Here is a 20,701-nt window from a genome sequence, read left to right as displayed (position 1 = left end):
GACTCACCATGGGGACTATGCAAATACCTTGGAAAAGAAAATGTGTTTTCTCAGCTGAGCTTGACGAGCAGATAAAGCAATCAGTGTGCTCTTAACTGCATCTTCAGGGTCTATAAAAAAGACCAGTTGCTGAAACCTTAAAAGTATAGGTTTTTGGATAGTTTCCATGGAGACAGCTTGATAGTTACATTGTAGCATCCAACACTAATTACACAATATAATTATTGAGAAGACATCAGTCTCCATAACAACTCCTTTGTGTGCTACATGACCACTAAGCTAAGCGGCACGGGCTCCCTGGGGGCACTAATGCGATTTAAGGAAGCTGTCTTGTAAGAACAGCTGAGACTTGTCGGAGATTTTGAATCTCCAGGTAATGGAAAATTTTAATATGTACATTAAGAGGTGTTACATAGGGCTGCAGTTGTGTATCCATTGAAAATGGCAGCCACACAGCTTTTGGGCATGACATGGTCACACAAATACGTACATAAAGTTATGTATTGCAACTTGGGGGTAGTATCACAGCACAATTTTCATGTGTGCTCGATATAATAAATGCAGTCTCAGCAGACATTCATTGTTAGATTAAGTTACTTACACATGGAGAGCTGAGGCTGGGAGGTGAATCAGAAGTGTGACAAAGGAAAAACAAAAGAATGAGGACTGTTTTGGAACTTGTTTCCATCGCTACTGTACTGATGTAAGTGCCAAAATTGTATGCGAGAACCATGCAGTATATAACATACTAATGTAGAAGGGTTCAAAGCTACCGAAGGCTAGGCTTCAAAAAATGAGCAAAAATTGCCACAGTCTTCTTCCTTGCTGGTTCCTTGATCTTTTCAGGATCTGGATCACTAGCTGCCTTTTTGATTCTTAAAAACCTTCATGGGTGGAATCAAACCGCCTCACAAATCTTGAGCCTGATCATTGACCTCTCTGATAGGACTTGGTGTCACATTCCAGGTTGCTTTCTTCAGAAACTTCTCAGGTTAGCAAGCTGCTGCTGTCTGAAACAAGTCTTCGTGTCCTTCTCTTCCTCTCCCTCTCCAACTCACAACCAATCTTTGCAAAATCTCAAGTGCGTTCATTGCTCAATCCCACTCTCTATACCCGTTTTAAGGATTAGATTTTTACTTTTGACAAGAGTCATCAAAGAGCCATAGGGCTCTGGAGGAGGCCAGCTGAATGGCTTATGTCTGGTTCCTGGAATATGTGGTGCTCAGGGAAATCACATAGGCTTCAGACAGTCTCAGGAGATGACTGTGAGCTGTTCTCGTCCTATCCATGGTTAGCATGGAGAGGCAGAGGGCAGAGTCCAACTTTCTCTTCATGCATGTTGCTATGGATGGTTGTTCTAAGGGAGCAGAAGGAAATGGGTCTTCTTGTTGAGTCTTTCTCACCCTTTCTGAGGGAATGGGAGGCCAAAGACTATAGTCAACCCGGGCATGGGACACACAGGGACTGCTGAGGCCGCAGGGCTGAGTGTGTAACATTGCTCATAAAAGGCATTGTTCAAAATGGATTAGCTCTGTTAATGATGTAAAAAAACATTTTTTCAAGTATCACGTTTTTTAAGGTTTCTGGTGGAATATTTTGACCTTTTGTTAACAGTGAATGGTAAGAAAGACTTCTGGTTTTGAATGGAAAAATAAAACCTTAAAGAATACCAATTTTTCCTTGCAGTCCTTAGCATAATAACAATAATAATAATAATAGCATGTTGATTTCTTTCCATTACATCATTACTAAAACAGGGTAAACACACCAGAGAATGGCAGTGCAGAGACTGTGTCTCTGTTATTATGGTTGGGTTGTACGGAAAGGGGTCAGCAAGGAGATTTAGTTATCTGGTCTGGGAATTGCTTGTTTATGAATTAGGTTTTCCCAAAGGAGCCGTGAGATGGGAAATACAATAGGAAATGGACTTCAGACATGCACAGAAATACCAAGACTGTAAGTGTCATGCGGGAGAGAGGTTGATGGAAACTTGCTATTTTTGGTAACTGATTTTTAGAAAATACTTGATTACGCATCCCAAAGTTTCCTATGCTATTTTTGATACTAGCGATATCCTCCACAGAGTTCTGAGTTAGTCATGACAGAAAAATGTTTTACATCTGATCATGTTGACAAGGAACATAAGTGCTTCACATATTTCTATAGATTTTAACAATGGAAAAATGCCTTATATTGCTTTTCACTGAAATATTCCCCTTAAGGTAGGCATCCTCATTGGTTCTAACAATATCCTTGAGCCCTTGCAGCAACATTTGTGCTTTCCATCTATAAGTAAAGCAACATGCTCAAGATCTGTTCTCTTATAGCAGTGATACTGGGGGCAAGAAGAGGTTTGAAGATGCACTCAAAAAACACACAGGTCTTGAACTGGCAATGGCTTCAATCTGCAGTGTTCAGCCCGCGACCTTTGGGCAATCTAGCATGGAAAGAGCAGTCGCTGAGGATGTGTGCAGCATCTTACCAGCAACCCTCTCTACAGCAAGGTACTCCAGATATGATCAGTCTTGGCACAACGGGCCAGTCCTCATCTGGGCCATTTAAGCCAGTTGTGGATTTGGCTTTGGAGTGCATGCTAGGTGGGTGTTCACCTACCTGATGTCTGTGTGGAAAAGAAAACTTCACTGTTGGCTTCCCAGGTTGCTCCTGGAGGTATTTTCTGCTGTCAATCTTCTGGTCTGCTTTGTGAAGGTATTATCTGGTACAGGGTTACACCTAAGCTAATTGCTTTGGACCGAGTGTCCAGCTGATTTTGAAAAGACATTCAGTTCTTGTGATGCAGGGAAACACACTGGGGTAGCCTGTAACATATCTGCCTTTTGCCTCATTTTTTTGTCTTAGTTGCCTCACTGTTCTCTTTCAGAAGTTGTAGTCCCTTGAACTATGTTCTCTAGCACTTTGAGAGAGAACAAACTGACAAAGGTTGAAAGTATCAGCCTGGTTAATTTGGACTTTGGTAAGAATTATTAAATGATGTACATAAAGTAGCTAAATGCTGAAGAATTATCACAGCCACTGAGCAGTCTGTTCTTAAAAATATAGTCTTCCTCCACAGTGCCAGTGTATTCTGCCTCCAGGAAACTCAAGTTAATTTTCCTTTTCTTCATGGACCCCAACTGCCAGGAGCTTTACACTCTGCCTGCTGGAACTAGCCTTTTTTTTTCAGTTCTCTCCTGCATGCTAGCTGAGCTGTCACTGAACCACTGCTGTGGGAGGTCATGGTCCACCTGTGAGGAGTTTGGAATTGCCTCCTCTCCGGCCTTTAATCAAAGGTCCTGATACTGCAAGGCAGTTATAGTAACAGTTCCTGCCTGGTCTGGCTGCTGGCCCACCCGCTGGCATCCAGCACTTATGAGGAAGATAGACACAGGCAGATGCTGAGCTCGGTCCTTCTCAAGTAGCCAACTCCTTTTGTGCCAGCCACCCGTAGCAAACTGCCAGTTTGCCTGTTAAATTCGCGGCTTAAGTGTGACAATGAAAAGCATGGTCCTCTTCTCTGAGTTATCAGCCTTCTCTGTCTCTTTATGGTAATCTCGATTTCATGATTTCATAAGGGTTAGATGAGGTGAAGAATAACTTGGAATGCCAAAAGGGTAGCTCTTGCTGAGCTTAACATAAGACGAAGTATATTTTATTGCGGTATTTTACAGTAGCAGAGTGTTAGAACAGCTGGCTGCTCCCCAAAACTGAAAAGCAATACTTTTCAAATCAGATAGAAAAGCCCAATTTTTTAGCACGGTATACCATATTACTGACCAGTAAAATTCCGGGCATAAAACAGAAGATAATACTGAGACAATTGACTGAGTAAAAGTAAAGAGAGGTGTATATTTTTTACAGCTTCAGATCTGCTTAAAAGATTTCAGTGACTAGGTTGCTAGCAATTTCAGCAGAAGCAGACATTATGTGGAAAATTTTCTAGGACAGGAGTGGAAAGATTAAAAAACTGCGTGCCACGGGATGTAAGTTTTGTATCAAGTTAAGGTCAAGATGCAAATCCCTCACTTTCTCTGAAGTGCACATCCACTGCAGACTTGCTGCGTTAGGAGAGGATCATAAATTCTCCTGAATTCTCTGCCATCAACCAATACTTGATTAAACAAACCCTTGGTCCTCTCCAGTTGGTGTCTGTGATCCTAACAGACAGAGCACTTCACTGCTGTTGTTATTGCTGTTGCAATGCTTACCCCATTACACAAATATTTAATAATTCATAAAATAAGAACAAGATGATGAATCACATTGCCCTGTCAACTTCTGAGCTCAGAGGTTTCGGGGAAAGACTAAATAGCAGGAGCAGTTCAAGGCCTTTGCAGTAATGGGGCAGCATATAAGGAAAAGAGACTCCTCAAGAGGCTGCAACAGAGGAAAAGTACAGGTAAGCATTATAATGCGTGAAGCATTTACAGGAGATGTTGGGTCTTAAGTTTGGTATAACCTGGAAATACAAATATATTTCAGCTTTTGATCAAATATATGTGCATCAGCAGTCAATCTTGTAGCAGTAAGAACGGACAAAGCACTTCTTGGCAAAAGTTAAGGAAGAACAAAGTTATTTGGCCTAAAGAAGCCTTCCTGAATCCCTCGTTAAATGACTTTTATTGTCCTTGCTTTGCTTGATGAAGCTTCAGCTGCTTCAGCCCCGTGCAGAGGCATGGATTGTGCCTCTCGTTTGCAGAACTGACCTGAACAGATGCCGTTGGTCTGGTGCATGTACGCACACCTGTTTGAATCGTGATTGATAGTGTTTCCATATCAGCAAAGCATGCTTCGGGGAGAATGGACGTGAGTTGTGCAGAGTATTCCCTTTGTCTCCTTAATACAGAACCAGAACACTGAGAGTAAAAGCAGTATCTGGATTACGATTCCAGTGATCACGTTTAAAATAAATATTTAAATATGAACAGAGGCACTGTTAAAATTGAATTCTGTACTATAAGCACTCTGCACTATATAGGCTGAAGACTGGTGCACTTTTTACCAGCTATCTCATTAGTCAGAGGAAGGGGAAATGTATGTTTTGACCATTATCTCCAGCAGCGGAGGGCAAATGCTTCTTGTTTTGGCTTTCTCTTTATTATGACAGAAAGTCTGGTGTTTGTGTTTGAGTGAAAGTAGGGTGGGGTGGCTACCTGATGCTCAAAAAGGAATAGCTACCATAATTGTCAACTCAATCTAGTGTTTTACAAGGGGCAAAGAGTTTTGCTTTTTTTTAAAAAGCCTCAATATGTCTTTCACTGTTTTTGTAGGAAAGCAAAATGAGTTATAATGTGCTTGTAGTAGTTCAGTCCTGTCTCATGTATGTTTATACTGTGCACGGTATAGTATATGTTTATATATGAATGCAGGTATAGATATATATTTACACATTGATAGATGTAGGCCTTTCTGAAAAGAAAAAGTCTTGTCTTGTTCATGTCTGATCATTGTAAAGATGACCATGTTATCCTGTTTCTCATAAGAGGAGAGTTTTCTTACAGAAATTTTACTAATTACACACAGTAACCCATATATCTTTCTTTACTTTCTGTACTTAGCTATTGTGAGGTGTCTCTGCAACGTAAAAGAATTACTGTATCTTTCTCTGTGATGGCTCTTGTAAGGTTTAAAAAGAGAAAGAGGCAGTGCAGAACCAAGGAAATAAAGGTATTGCCAAAAATCAGAAAGGCTATCAATTAGCTATACATTAAATCCTTGTATGGCTGAGAGCTGTAAGACAGGCACCGCATACCTTAAAGAGGTGAAGGCAGAGGGTTCTCTAGAAGTGATTCAGAAGCAAGAGACAGATGCGCTTTTTTGGATTGTAGGATAGGGCTGGGCATGCAGCTGGGTTCCAGAATGACCTCGTAACCACAGCTTCAGTATCCCCTAATGGCTCATTTTCTCCCGCGGCCAAACTGCTAATGAGCTGCATATGGTGCAAGAACAATAGCTTGGCCACCTTTGTCTTATGAGGAATAAAAGAATGATGAAGTTAGACAACAATTCAGCAGTTCTCTTGGCATTGATATAATGCTCTGGGTTAAAAAATAGTTACTGTAACATATTAATCTGAAAGGATTATACAATAATCCTTGACAGTGTATTAATCTGATAGGACAGGACGATGAATGACTTTAAGGAAGCCGAAACAACCACCTATTGCTTCAGTCTTGCACTTGCAGGATCAGTGTCTTGGTTATATTGGTCAATGACCATCCTGGAATCAAAAAGAACATACGAAAAATAGCACTGAGAAAATCTTCATAAATGTGTTCGAAAGTAGAGGATGTAGACCTAATTCCCTAAATACTAGAACTGTGTATGAGTATCTAGGCATAGAAATGCAGAGGATTATCTGCCCTCTAAATACATACAGGGGATAATTTAAAAAACTGCTTTCTTATAGCAGTTGAAAAGCTGCTATATAGAAATACTCCTCTGTGATACAGACATTATTGTTTGGGGTATTGGTAAGGTAAAAAAAAAAAATTACCTTAAAAATATCTCATGATTTTGCTAGAGGTAAACATTTATACTGCTTCTGTTCTGAAAACATTTTAGAGGGCAGGTTGCAGATTGTGTTTGTCATTTGATCTACCCTCACCCTCTTTTTTTAGTATGTTTTATTTTTAAGTGCAACATGTTGCTGATTTTAAGCTGGATCAGAAGTTAATTGCTATGAAAACCAGGTAGATTCATTTACACTACAACTAAGTTTTATCGTTGTCATTAGTTATTTAACTGCCAGGGCAGGTTTAAGCACTGGCTGCTTTTGAGTCACAATATATGGAACTGATGGTGTTCTTAAAGAACCTCTGGAATTTACCATTAGTGTTTTAATAATGCTCAAAAAATAAAGAGAAATAAAATGTAAGGAAAGGGCAGAAGAGAGTGACCAAACCTCCTTTGAGAAAAATGTGCTTAGGGAAACTAGAGATCTGTGCAGGGAAATATTTTAGGCAAATATGAAATAAAGGATCTCAAAGAAATTTACAGCAGCTGGTAAAACTTCTGTGTGGCTGGATCAAAGCTGTGTGGTTCATGAAGTTGCTGACTCCAGCACTGTTGCCATGGTGCCACCGTTGCCATGGTGTCAGCATCACCAGCTTAGCCTTTAAGTAAAAAACGCTGCCCAGGCCCATGCATCTCTTGAACAAGGAAATGTGTTGGGGAGGGTTAGAATCATAGAATGGTTACGGTTGGAAGGGACTTTCAAAGGTCATCTAGTCCAACCCCCCTGCAAGGAGCAGGGACATCCCCAACTAGATCAGGTTGGGGATGGGGTTTCCAGGGATGGAGCTTCCACCACCTTTCTGGACAACCTGTTCCAGTGTTCTACAACTCGCATTGTAAAATTTTTTTTCCTAATATACAATCTAAATCTACCCCCCTCTATTTTAAAACCATTAAAGGTTAAAGGCTTTTCTTCCTTCGGGAGAGCTGAGCAGAGTCCACCTATGAGCAATGTGCACGTAAGTATGCTGTAATGCACAAACATTGTGCTGTGTACTGAATTCATAGCCTGACAGTCTGCAGTTATGTTTTTCAGGGAACGAAAACCCTTAGGGCATGTCTGCACTTGGGTCAGGCTGTGAGGGTAAAGCAGTAGACATGCTCAAGTTAGCATTAAATTAATGAGCAGAACTGAGAGCAAAACTTGTTTTGCTTTCCCCCTTCCTCCAATGGATTTCACTTTGGATTGTTTCTTTCCCTTGTTTGGGCTACTCAGCTTTTCAGACAGGTTCACGGCATTGTTGTTTCCTTAGGGAACAGCGATTATTTTGGTGGTTCGAAGCTAAAGCTTTTCATTACTTTTCCTTGGAAAAGCTGTGTCTCTGTTTAAAATCCTTCTTTGTCCGTGGATTTCTTCGTAGTGCGCCTTCAGGAGGCTGTATTATCAGCTGAAGCCATTAGGTTAAGCAGCGTATTTTGTCTTGCCTTTTCATTGGTATAACAACAGACCCTCAGAACAAAGCTGAAAACTCTCACGGGTGGTTTCAATGTGTTGATTAATACACCTGAATCAATACCTAGGGGAAGGAGGCTTTACAGGAGAGTTGGTCTGAGGAATTTTGCCTCCATTTGCTGTATCTCTTTTAACCAGAGGTTTGTGCACAGTATCTGCAGCTGTTAGTAGTGCTTTATTTTGACTATGACCATGGGAGAAAAATAGTATATTCATTTTTTCTCAATGTTTTCTTTGTACTTTATTTTTTTGCCTCGTCCTATTCACAAGTGGTCTGGTTGTACCTGACTTCAGTTCTAGTCCTCTTTCTTGTGAGTAAGGACGTGTACCACATCTCATCTTCAGCAGGGATTTTTGCTGCCCACTGATGGCACGTATCCAGTGCCTGTCCCAGCCTTCCACAGTTGGTGATCTTACTGGTGGTCATTGGTGCCTCTCGTTGTTCATTGCTGACTTTCTGCAGTTTGTGAAACTTCACAGTCAGGCTCTACAAAGATCTTCTCTCAAGTCTGGGTTATTTCAAAAAGTCTTGTCAGTGCATGCTGGACCACTTTAGTCAGGGTTTAGACAGGGGAGTTCCACGTCCCATGGCGTTCTTTCATGTATTTGGCTGTCCCAGTCAATGCCTTGTTCATCTGTTTCTGTAGCTGCTGAATCTCTCTGAATCAAAGTATTCTTGCTAAGGTGCAGAGAAGTTACCTATCTGGCAATGTTTCATTGCCTTAACTTTGGATGTAGCAACGTGGGGGAGAGCTAGATAGCAATGGCTTGTAGTCCAGCTGAGATGAAAAATGTATGTAAACAAGGAGAAATTGTGTTAATAGCTTAGAAAATTCATGTGAATTAATCAATACAGAAGATGGCATTTAAAGATTAACTGTTTCTTTTTCCTGTTCTGAATATTTTTGTTTCATTTTTGCTACATTTCCAGACCTGACATAACATTTTGTGTGCACGTATGTACATATGCTTATTCTCAAGTAGACATATATACAAGAGATGTAAGTCAGAAATCTGGGGAATTATTTCAGTGGCCCTCCCTCAAGAAACAAAAGAGTGTGTGTTGTTACTGTTTACCTGCTGTAATTTTTGGTTTTTTTTTTTTTGGTAGTACTGGATTATCTTGATGTAGCTGCTTTCAGTGGCACTAACAGTGATCCATTTCCCTGGCGATTTTTGATTATTATCTTAGCAGCTGGTTAAAACATGCAGAAGAGGGACAAAACAAATATTATGTCTATAAAAAGCTTGACATTGCTTTAATTCCAACAGTAGAATGAAAACAAAGGTTACGTACATCAGAAGCTTTTTCCTGATGTTTTGAGAAGATGACCTGATGATAAATAGAATGATTTATTCACAGTGAGTGAACTTGATGAGCCGTTTCAAAACACTATCTTTGGAAAAAAATAGGCGTTTTTGTTAGGACAGAGGTTTTGGCAGTTTGGGGAAGTGAGGTTACCAGGATTGGCTCTGTGTACATAGACTAAGGAAAACTTTTGTAAAGTATTCTGTGTTCACTTGTAGCAAGAACTATGACATTTAACTTTCTAGCAGTTTAACAGTGAATCAGAGGAAACATACTTTTTCTATGGTATGCACATGTATAGTTGTAATATTAACAAATCCATGGTCATGTCTGGACTAAATCCCCCATATCTTTCCATTCCAGATAGGAAGATTAAATCAGAATCTAAATTTTGAAACTGTCCTCATCTGTGTTCTTGGCTATGTAAACAACATGTTCCTGAACACCTCAGAAATGCCAGATACTCAAAATCTACAGCCAGCTTTTGCAGCTTGAAAATCTTTCTCTAAAGTAATTGTAAAGCCAGAGATGGAAGGGATCAACGATAGTTTGGTCAAGAACGACAGATTCATCTAGCCAGTGCTGGCTGATTTGAATTGACACTGTAGATGCTGTGGGATAACAACAGCTGGTCAGTGGAGAAGGCAAGGCAGCAAAGAATGCAAAGTCCCACATTTCTGTATCTCCTAGGATTCAAGTTTCTGCTTCGTCAAAGACCGGGAACTCTTAGGATGCCATTGCCATCTCTTGTCTTCAAGCCACATGTCAAACTGTTGGAGGGGATCGTTCACGTTGTGAGTTGTGTAGTGGTCTGTCTATCGAAGTTCCTTGGGAACTCTTTAAAGCTAGTGGTAATAGCACCTCCCTCCACTCATGAATCACTAAAGCAAATTTACAAATGCAGATGCATGAGAGCACATTATTTCCTACACCTCCTTTTCGCCTGTGCAAGGGTGATTTTATGAGCTGGATTTGTCCCTACCGTGCAACAAGTTCTTCCACACATTAGGATATTTCTGCTTTGTGAATCTTAGTCTGTTATCCAGCATTTCAACAGTGCCATCATTGTTCTTGTTGCCAGTAATTCAACCTGATAAGGAGCAAAGTCTGGACCTGTGGAATCGACTCCCTTCTCTTTTGGTTCTGAAGTTGGGCACAGTGTTGTCCATCAGAACAGCTCGTTAAATGTAAATGATGATGTAAGCAGTGTACAGGGTGTTACATGGCATCTGGGCCTGTCTTAGGTTCCCAGAATGATGGGAATGCCTGAAGTTTTCACCCTTTTTTGTGTGGAACTCTTGTAACCAAGAAGTTTGAAACTTCTGACTGTACCACTTCTTGTAGGTCAATACTCTGGAGCTCTGCATCCCTCTGCTTTGCCAGGCTGTGGTGTACCAGTACCCAAAGCTCAGACTTTCAGGCTTTTCCCTACTGAGGAAACAGACTTTTTTCCTTCTAAGTGATTCCTCATGATCCTTCCTAAAAGCTTCACCATAGTTCATGCCTTACCAGCTTCTGATAAGTTATCTTTGATGGCCATGATTTCTCTAATGCACAAACCCTAGAGCTTTTGCTGCTCTAATCTTTCTTCTCCCTGGTGGCATCTGCAGTCCTAGCTCAAGCAGACTGGCTGTGTTAGCGTAGAAGCAGTTTCATCAAGGGAAAGCTGGGCTGGGCTGATGAATTTCTGCAAGTTGTGTCTTCCAGGAGTGCAGAAGGTCAGCCCACTCTCCTCTTACACACAGACCTCGTGCCAGGTAAGGATCCATCACAAGGGTACACTTATTTCCTTCGATGCTGATACATGTTGTAAAGAGCTAGGACTGTTTTTGATGAAGATAACAAACACACTCTGAAATGGCTAGATTTTTGTTTATTCATAAACTTACTTGTAAATAGTTCAGTGATTGAAACCTATAGAAATAGTTGAGAGAAAGGCAAATAGGTGTTAATAAAGTGTTCCTTTAAGTTGATCTTGTTTCCACAGTACAATGGAGTGACACATTAAATTTATTTTAAGAAACAATCTTTTTTCCTTCTTTTATTATGCAAGGAAGACTTTGAAATGATTTATCAGGAACAATTTCAGCTCACATGGAAATGTTTTATTAAATGATGCTACACTTGGGTTTTTTTTCCTAATCACTGGAAACTCAGAATTTTGTACAAATGTTCACAGTGTGAATGTTTTTTAAAATAGCTTTTGCAGTTCTGCCTGGTCACAGTTCCTTTAAGCAAGTAGGTAGGCAGAGTCCATAGAGCTGTTCCTGTTTCTGAAATTGTTGGGGTTCAACCATCCAGTCTGTATGTTTTGGTAGAATTAGTGACTGTATGTCAAAAGCTTGGGGACCTTTGTTAAAAATACGCTGGTTACAGCTAATTAAAATTTTCCACCTCCTAGTTTTAAAGATTCAGCACCAAAATATATGTGGAAATAATTGACCTTAGTTTGCCTTTTTAATTGTTTTCTTTTGTCTTGCAAGCTCATTCCTTTTCCTAAGGCATCTGAATGCCTAGGAGGACAACTGTGACCTTTAAAGTGAAGAAAGAGAGATTACTGCACTTAGCGTGATGTGGTTTGTTTTTTTAAAGAACATGGAGAACATCAATGTAGGTGGTTTTTTTTTAAAAAAAAAAAACTCAATGTGCACTTAAACCACTTTGGAAAATGCTGAAATGTACTTGAAGGAAAATTACCTTCTGAACTATGTCCCTAGATTTAGATTCCTCCTCTGGAACAAATTATATGGTTAACTTCCCTAAAAATTTGTTGTTCATTTTTAAATGTGTTCCTCTTTTAGATAAACAATCAAAGGTGGACGTTTCAGCAATGTGTTTTCCTTTTGTTTTGTTTGTTGGTTTTTTTTTTTTCCTTACACACTCTTACTTCATGTGCTCTTCCAACCCACATTTTCTTTCTGTTTGGCACTGAGAGGCTCTTACATAATTTTTCAAAAATACAAAAGTGTTCTATTATAATAGTCCAAAAGGCTACAGCCTGCATTTTTGCAGAGGTTTGGGATGATCGCAGTAGAATGGTGTATTGTTTTTGATAAGGCTTGTTTTCGGAGAGCTCTTAAATGGCTGTTTCTCTGCTCTTGGCCTCTTCTCAAGTTTCTAATAAACAGAACTCTACAAGGGAGTGGGTGACACAACTTTAACTTGTGTCACTTCTCAAATACAGCACTTCAGTTTCTTTCAGGAGAACAGCTTAAAGAAAAGAATGCTCTGTAGATACCACAGCTGCCAGCCTTCGTTAGTTCCATTACATTGTTGGTAATTAATATTTTATATTTTTATGTAATAAATTAGTATTAGCCTGAGATAAGCTTCATGCAGTTAATTCTGCAATCATTGATGTAAATGAGAAATCGTTCCTTGTAGGTCAGCACAGCTGCTGCAAGGTGTGCAAGGGGAGAATCCATCCTGCTAGAACAAGATGCAGATGATTCTGTGATTCTGTTTTATAGAGTGCTGCATTTGAACTGATGGATAATCCAGCCTAGGAGCTGTATTTAGGTGAAATGCATGAAAGATTCAGCTCCTGAATGGTGAACTTCCACTGTTTGGAGGAGGTGTCAGCTCTCTCTGGCTGCAAATGACTATGAGACAGGCCAAGGTGTGACCTGAACGTGGACAGCTGCAATACCATCTTCTTGGGTTTTGAAGAGTAACTCTCAATTTGTGACGACTTCTTCTCTGTCAGTCTCTTTTGGGTGCATCTGTTTAGTCATATGTTTGCTTGCATGTATACATACAAGGCTGCAGGGGTAGAGCTGATACACATCTTTGATTTTTCCCCTGGAGTGGAAGCTCACTTTTTCTGTCAGCTTTGAGCTTTACAGTATTGCCCATGTTGTACGTTACTGTGGTAGGCAGTGTGCAGATACTTAAGTCAGATGAATGAATAGTTTGTATCAGGAGGTATGTCTGTGGTTGCATTGATGCTGTGCAGGAATGGAGTGGATCTGTAGTCTTGTGGTGTCTTTCCATCTGCTGCCTCATTCCCCCTGCAAGGTGCTTGTGCTATAACCAAGTGGACAACAGTCAGGATGTGATTTATGGTAAAGTTTAGGAAGAAAAAAACCATCTGCATGCCTGAATCTCCCTAAAGGAGAGAACATCCTGAAATAGGCCACAGTATAGTCCCCATCGAGCATGACCGTTCCTGTGTGGTGCTTACTGCCATTGCGTGGTCTCACCGCTAGCTTTAGATTATTGTCCCCTCTCCAGCTAACTCGTAAGAATGGGGCTGGAGAAGTGACATACAACCATCTCTTTTCCATCTGCTGCTGCTCGTGATCCTGCACTGATGATGCTCCAGACAGATTCAGAGCCCTGCCTTTTAAAATGCAGTCGTAACAAATGTAGTGGGTATTGATTAACAAACTGTCAGTGCAAGGTCTGGTGCACAGAGTCAACGCTAAAATGGCATTTGCTTCCCTGCTGCACATGTAGTAGTGCTTTAACAAGTAATAGATTACGGAATGAAGTTTCTGCTGTCTCCCCTGGGAGTCAACTAGACAAACAACGATTAGGAAATCTTAGCTGATAATTGTTTAAATGTTTTGTTTCTTAATTTCATCTTTTTTCCTTGGGCAATTTTGTATTATCCTAAGTAGTTCCTTTCATTCCTCAGTGCTTGTGTTTCCCAAGTATTTGTAAATCACTACCACATCTTCCTTTCCCACAGGCATTGCTTATCCTAACTGTTGACTGAAAATCAATCCCTCCATCTAATGACTCTGTCACTGTTCTCTGAACTGTTTCCATTTTACATTATCCATCTGGCAACAAAATGTCCAAAACTGCACGCAGGCTGCAGATGTGGTAGCTCCATAGCTGTTGAGGCAGGGATCTGTTACAAACCGTTGGATGTTGGGAACTGGCTGTTTCTGCGATCAGTACTGTGAAAATATAAAGGTATTTGTCCCCAGCTTCTCTGCCCAGGACACCTTGGTGTAATGAGAGATCTGTGTTATAAACCTTACTGAAGTTGCATTGTTTTTCTTTACCCCATACCCTATTCAGGTTGGGTTTTTTTTGGCTTTTCTACACCCACAAACACCTTTCAAGCTCTCCTTCTCCCCAGAAATATAAGTTTTTTCAAGCCTGGGATCTCACTGCTCTCCCCAGTCTGCTGTTTGCAAATAAAAGCTAAGAGGTTTCCAGGCCAGTCCAGCTGGGATGTGTGATAAGGGACCCTCATCTCTGGTTCCCTGCCCTGCCTCTGCTGTGTCTCAGGTTCTGTAGGAGTCAAAATTAAACTGCGATGCATGACTGTCGTACTACTTTCTCCATTGGTTTCCCAGCCTAACGACCAGCATGTTTTGCATATGCTTTCCCAGCAATACCCCACAGCCAGGTTCCTGCCCCAAGCTGGCTGCGCAGCTCTTGTATCCCAGTCTGTTGGGTCTTTTTCTGCTGTTTTTGGCCTGTCTCCCACTGACTAGAAGGAAAAGGAGGTGCCTGTATGTAGTCTCTGTACTTATGCAGGGGAGGAAGGTTGGGCCAGCGTGGAAGCTCAGTGTTTAGCTATGTCTCACCCTTCAGCATAGACTCATTGAGTTTCTCCTGTCCATTGACATTCTATTTTAGGTACTAAATCTAATGGTTAAGAAAACAAAGCAAAAAAACCCCCACAAAAATGTGACTGCGCATGCAGAAATCTACTTCAGCAAATATATTCTAGTTTTCATTTGTGATATCACAAGGTCACAAGGGTTTGGTTTTTTTTTCTTTTCAATTTTACAGGTTATCACTGCTAGCTTATCACCGTTCTTCTTTGTCATGACTGCCAATGTACTAACAATTTCTTGGTAAGTGTCTACGTGAGCTTTTTTCTTAACAGTAAAAATTTCTACACAGTGCTTCACATGGAAATACTTTTTAAATGTCAGTTTCTATTAGGGCCAGTAATATTTTGCATGTAAGGAGAACCAGGTGTGCAATGATGGATGCAGTACAGTAATGCAAATAGAAGAGTTTCTTCTGCCTCTGTGGGAGAACATGGACATTTTGGACAGTAAGCCTCACCACAATTCACTCAGCATGTTTTACGGCTAGACAAATGGATGCAATAGGCAAATAAATGACCCATTGAAAGTCATGCTATAAATTAGTGGTGGAATTGGAAATAAAACATGGGAGTCATGGTTTGATGACAGCATCTTTTTAACCAATAGAGGGCATTCAGGTTTCCCTAACACAGTGTGTACTGTGAATGCATAAAATGAAAATAATAGAAAACTGAAATAACAAACTTTTTCCAAAGCTGTATCTGGGTTTTGTAACATGTGGCCACTCATTACAGATTATCTAACCTCAAATTTTTAGGTAGTAATATAAATGATTGGGGTGCAAACTCCTTTAGTAAAAGATAGTAGTTTTGGTCTGTGTTTGTACAGCACCCAGCAAAAGGCAATCCCAGCCCATGGCTGATGCTCCTAAATGCTTCTGCAATGCAAATAGCAACTAAATACAGATATGTACATAGGTATGTATCTCTGAGGACAGATTTGTTGTTGGAAATAAAAATCTACTTACTTTTGAAAAGCTTTAAGCTTCCTTTTTTCCCCTCACAGTTTGGTTGCCATCCTGAAGATTCAGCTCTACACTGAATGGAATTAGCATATTTTTTTTTTCCTTAGGTGTGAAAAAGAAGTTACAGGAAGGAGAATCTCAGTTTAAACTAGCCCCGTATACATATGTGTGAATATGCATCCCCATATGTATGTTAGGCACATGTACCCTCAAATACTAAAATAAGTCATGTAATTTTTTTAGCTGTGGGAATACATTTACGTGTAGAAGGCTGTACTAATGTCAGTGTACCTAAACCACTCCTAGTTTAGACCACTACCTTGCCATTCCTCACTGTTTTACATGTGTTTGTGCAGGTCTATCATGTGTGTGCCTAGAGGGAGGCTTTTATAATATGTATGTATCCACTGGCGTGTGCTAAAAAACCATGTGTACCTTTGTTAATGTGAGCACACGGGCCCGTTTAGTTGCACCCATACTGCATGCCCTATATGCACTGAAAAGAATATAAATGATGAACACATCTGTATCTTCAAAAGAAACTTCGCTTTAGCCCTTAGGCCACTGTTATGTTTTGATTCTCATAGTGCCAAAAGAGAACAATTTCATTTGTTTATTTATTTATTTATTTATTTATTTGAGTTCTGTCATTGCTTGTGCATCAGCAGTGCCTTGGCTTATCAGCAAAGCTCTGGAAATAGTTTGTTAGATGATAGCAGCTGCAAAGCACTCATGAGATCATTTATCACTGAGGTTTTTAGTGTTGCTCCGGTGTTGTCATGGACAATATCATATGTTAATTTCTGAGGGATGGGCAAATGCAGTTAGCTGTCACCCCACAATAAACTGAAGCCAGAGGATTTGCCAGATGGTAAATCGAAGGTAAATCAAGGGTTGGCATCTAGCCATATTTTTTGCTCTGCTTCATCGTGAAATTGTAAAGATGGTTTCTATTGGCCTAGTAATCTGGATTGCATGGGCAGATGGATACCTGAGATTTAAAATCCTTCAGAAAGGAATTATTCTTCTCTGATGTAGGACATAAGATACTAAAAAACAATTTAGATGCAGGCACCTTTTTACAGAACAGGGCTGTAGAGTTTACTATCTTTTGTACAGAATTGCCAGTCTAATTTTTAGAATGATACGTCAGAGATAGGTTTCTTTTTAAAGTCTCTGCCAAAAATGTTGTGGAAAACAACACATCTATAGGAACAAACAAAAAAAAATTGAGTCATGTCTAAGGCCTTGTTGGTTTTAGGTCTTCCTATATGCAGTGGATTTTTTCTCTTGAGAATAAAGAATACATTATCCAACCTTCGCTTCCAACAGAATTAATGCAGAGGGTATGTTTGTAACTGGGGCTGAAATCCAGGCAACACATGGGGCTTAACCCTCTCCAGAGAAAAGTGCTCGGAGGTTGTTAGTGATTACAGGCAGACAGACTCATATGTTTTAGATCTTTTTTTCCAAGCTTGCAGCCCTGGCAGCCCTTTGCTCCTTGTTGGTAATTCCACATCCAAAGGTATTCTGTCTCCACAGTGGACTGTCTACAGGCTGTCTCTAGCACCAATTTTCCAGGGCTGTTTCCTTTGTAATTGTAAGGTACTGTGCTGTTGTTATATGATGTGTGTTCCTCTCGGGAACAAGGGCAATTATGTGATTTTTTTTTTTTTTTTTTTTAAAACAGCTCACCAAAGCTAAGAGAGAAGTGAGTGTAATACTATTAAAGACCAGAGAGCCTTCAGCTTTACATGCCTTTTTTTCCCAAGAAATAAAAAAAAAAAGCCCTCTTAGAAATGAACTTAACAGAACTTTGTTGTGTTTATAAAGTTCATTAAGGAGCTTTTCTGTTTCATAAGCTAACTAAGCCATGAGGCTAAAATGAAAGGTCAGTACTTAGCTTTGCACTGTTACAGAAGGGGAGATGAGTTGGTATCCCACCATATTCATGTCAGCTATGATAGATAGCAGAGGAGATCTGGGGATTATTAACTATTGCATGGGTTGAGTGAGCCGATAGCTTATTTCAGTGAATGGTTTTGTTCGTAAAAGCATTCATCCTGATTTGGAGCTCTGCTTCTAGCCTGAGTCTTGGTGAGAAGCGCTAGTGCCACCACTACGCTGTGAGCAGCGTAGGAAGGAAGCGCTTGGGCCCATGTGCAATTTCGGTGGAGGCAGGTTCTTTCACCAGGTTCCTCACAAAGAGAAATAAACTTGGGAATTTCTACCAGCCTCACTATGCCAGTGAGATCTCCCCAGAGCAAAATTCTTTTTCCTAATTTCCTCAGTCCTCAAAACCTAGGCGTTAGATCTCCTCAGTTTGTCAAGTGGAAAATTTTCAGGATAGAACACAAACAGAAATTGTAAGGGGAATCGTTAACCTAATGAGGTTCAAACTCTTCTGCCTTCCTTTCCTCCTCTATCTAGATCTGTCCCTGTGTATTTTCACATGAATACCACCAGCCCTAAAACATAGGAAGGGTAGTTTCTGATGAGATCAGTTAAATAAGACATTTTGGCCTTTACTTACCAAGGCAGATGCAAAAATCACCTGGGTTACTGTCTCTAGGTTGAAATATGTTTAGACAAAATAATATCTTTCTCTTAATATTGTGCTGTTTGGCATTGTATTAAGAAGGACTTGCCTGATGCTAAATTTGTGGCATACTTTCTTTACAGCCTTGTGATCAGTGGAGTTGGAGAAGCTTTGCTTGTTTACACTGAAAGGACAGGCACATAAAGAGGAACCAGATCTCACCAGCTGGAAAAGAGCTGACTTGCAGCCTAGAGACCCTGTCATGAATAAAATGCGGCAGCAGGAATTAAGAAGTGCAACCCAACACAAGGAAGGAGACTATTGGTTTTTTTTTTATTAAGAAATAAAAACTATGCTATTAATAGTGCTGGTAAGAGAGCAGCATAGTTGGCAGGATGGTTAGGGAGCCTTTGCTTCAAAGCACAAGATAAACTATTTCTGATTGATGTGGTAAAGGGAAAAACTGTACTGTCTCATGCTGACGGCTCTGTGTGAGAACCTCTCAGAAACTCCCTTCTTGCACAGGGAACTGAACTCAGGAAAAGCAGCATTCGCCGCTGGATGCCCGTGGTTGTTTTGTTGGCAGCTGACAGCAGGTTGTACCAAACAATGTCAGAGCCCAGATCCTGCCATGAATTCGGGATCAGGAAGGATGTATTTTGTCTCCAGCTGTTCTGTAAGCAGCAAGCTGCCACACACGGGTCTCTAGTCACATTGTCTGAACTGGCGTGGTGACTGAGGCCATGGGGCTTCTGGAGATAATCCCCTTCTGGAACTGCGGCGGTTTGACAGCTTTGCAGCGTGGGGAAATCTGCAATAAATCTCAGTATCTGTAGTGATTGCTCTTTGTGTATTTTTTTTTTTTCTTCTCCTGTTTTCCAAGATTTCTCTCAAACTCAGCAAATTTTTGTCAACTGGAGCGGGTGGAGGGACACGTACTGTTCCCAGCAGTGGTTTGTCTCTTAAATTATTGCAAGAGAAAACAAAGATTATGAACCTTGAGTGAATCTCATCAAGAGTGTAAGGCAGTTCATCTCAAGACTTCTTAAAATAATTTCATTTCTGGTTGCTTAATGGCTGTTAGAAATTAGTCTTGATAGATTAATGCCTGGGAAAGCAATCTGTGTGAAAGTAATATTAAGTGATGATTTTATAATATTGTGGGGAAGGTCTACGTGGTAAAAGGAGCTTGATAACAAATCTTCAGTGAGGAGGGGGACTTGCCTCACATGACATTAGCTATCTAAAGAGTAGTTTCTTAATCTAAGTTGACAGTTTCCTTCCTAATCAGTGGAACGAGAGGAGTGCCCTCACAGAGATGATTCTTCTTCCATAGATTCCTATGTTAATACAACGGAAAGATCCTCTGGAAGTGCACATCTCTCTGTAGATGGAAATTAGATGACTAGTCTAGATAAGACACTTAGCTTTTGGAATTCTACAATTAGTGGAGGCATACCTGTTTCAATCTTACAAATGCCACCAGCTGGGTTTTAAAGTGTAGCTGCATTTTAACTTCAAATAAAACACCGTCGTTTAACAAAGAAGGTAAATTTTACAAAGGATTGCAGTCAATTTCTAGGACTGGAGAGTTTTAGGTAAAGATTAGTTGGTTTTCAGAAAAAAAAAATGCTGTAGTTTAAAAAAGATAATTGAGAGAAGTACTCTGATCTGTATTGTACCTAAGCTTAACCCAATTAATCGCAATAGGTCTGTTATACCGGCATGTTGTCCTTGTATGTTGGGTCATGTTCTGGCTTGAGTTTGGAGTGAGTTATTTTCTTGCCAAGTGATAAAATTCAAGTTTGGGAAGAAAGAGGGAGAGAGGGATGAGCATGAAAGAAACATGTTCTTAAACTTGAGCACTAGTCCTGAAACGTATGTAAACCACATGTCGTAGGAAGTTGAGCCCAAACTCATGCCCAGTGAGCCAAGACACAGCCAGCCATGGGCCCTCATGGCCTTCCAGTCTGTACATTCAGACAGTGCTAAGAATGACAGCTCAGGCACGCTGGCTTTCCCGACAACTAGCTCTGCCAGCCAGTTGTGGCAATATGGTAGGATCCTTGCCATGCCACCTTTCTGCTGATTTTGAAGTGACTAGTGACCCTGGGAGACCTCATAAAAGAGTCCCTGTGTGACAGCCAAGGTTCTGCAATCGTAGCTGGAACCTTTGCTGTGGGAAAAGCTCATCGCGTACCTCTCTTCTTGCATGACTGTCGAGGGTAGGCCGCCGTCTGGGTTTTTTTTCTTCCTCTCTCATCTGCTGTTTATAACAATGTACCAAAACCCAGAACACCAATTTGCTTGCTTGCTGGTGGTCTCAGCAGAAAGCCGGTAGCCA

The 20,701-nt window shown here is 40.5% G+C and overlaps 1 protein-coding gene across 5 annotated transcripts in view; it reads left to right on the top strand.

The window, feature by feature from the left end:
* The window catches only part of SLC35D4 (solute carrier family 35 member D4), a 57,940-nt gene extending 38,748 nt beyond the window's left edge, over nt 1-19,192 (top strand). For 4 of the 5 annotated variants that reach the window (XM_086740725.1, XM_086740724.1, XM_086740721.1 and 1 more), the window contains 2 exons: nt 15,030-15,094; nt 18,501-19,192. In XM_086740725.1, coding sequence (XP_086596851.1) covers nt 15,030-15,094; nt 18,501-18,561 — 126 coding nt within the window. In that variant the 3' untranslated portion in view covers nt 18,562-19,192. The remainder of the gene's footprint in view (nt 1-15,029; nt 15,095-18,500) is intronic. The other variant, XM_086740722.1, reaches the window with a different exon arrangement.
* The last annotated feature ends 1,509 nt before the right edge of the window (nt 19,193-20,701 follow it).

The sequence above is a fragment of the Chlamydotis macqueenii genome, chromosome 2 (assembly GCF_036417535.1).
Source record: "Chlamydotis macqueenii isolate bChlMac1 chromosome 2, bChlMac1.mat, whole genome shotgun sequence".
NCBI classification, from domain to species: Eukaryota; Metazoa; Chordata; class Aves; order Otidiformes; family Otididae; genus Chlamydotis; species Chlamydotis macqueenii.
This window is presented reverse-complemented; position numbering and strand designations above follow the sequence as displayed.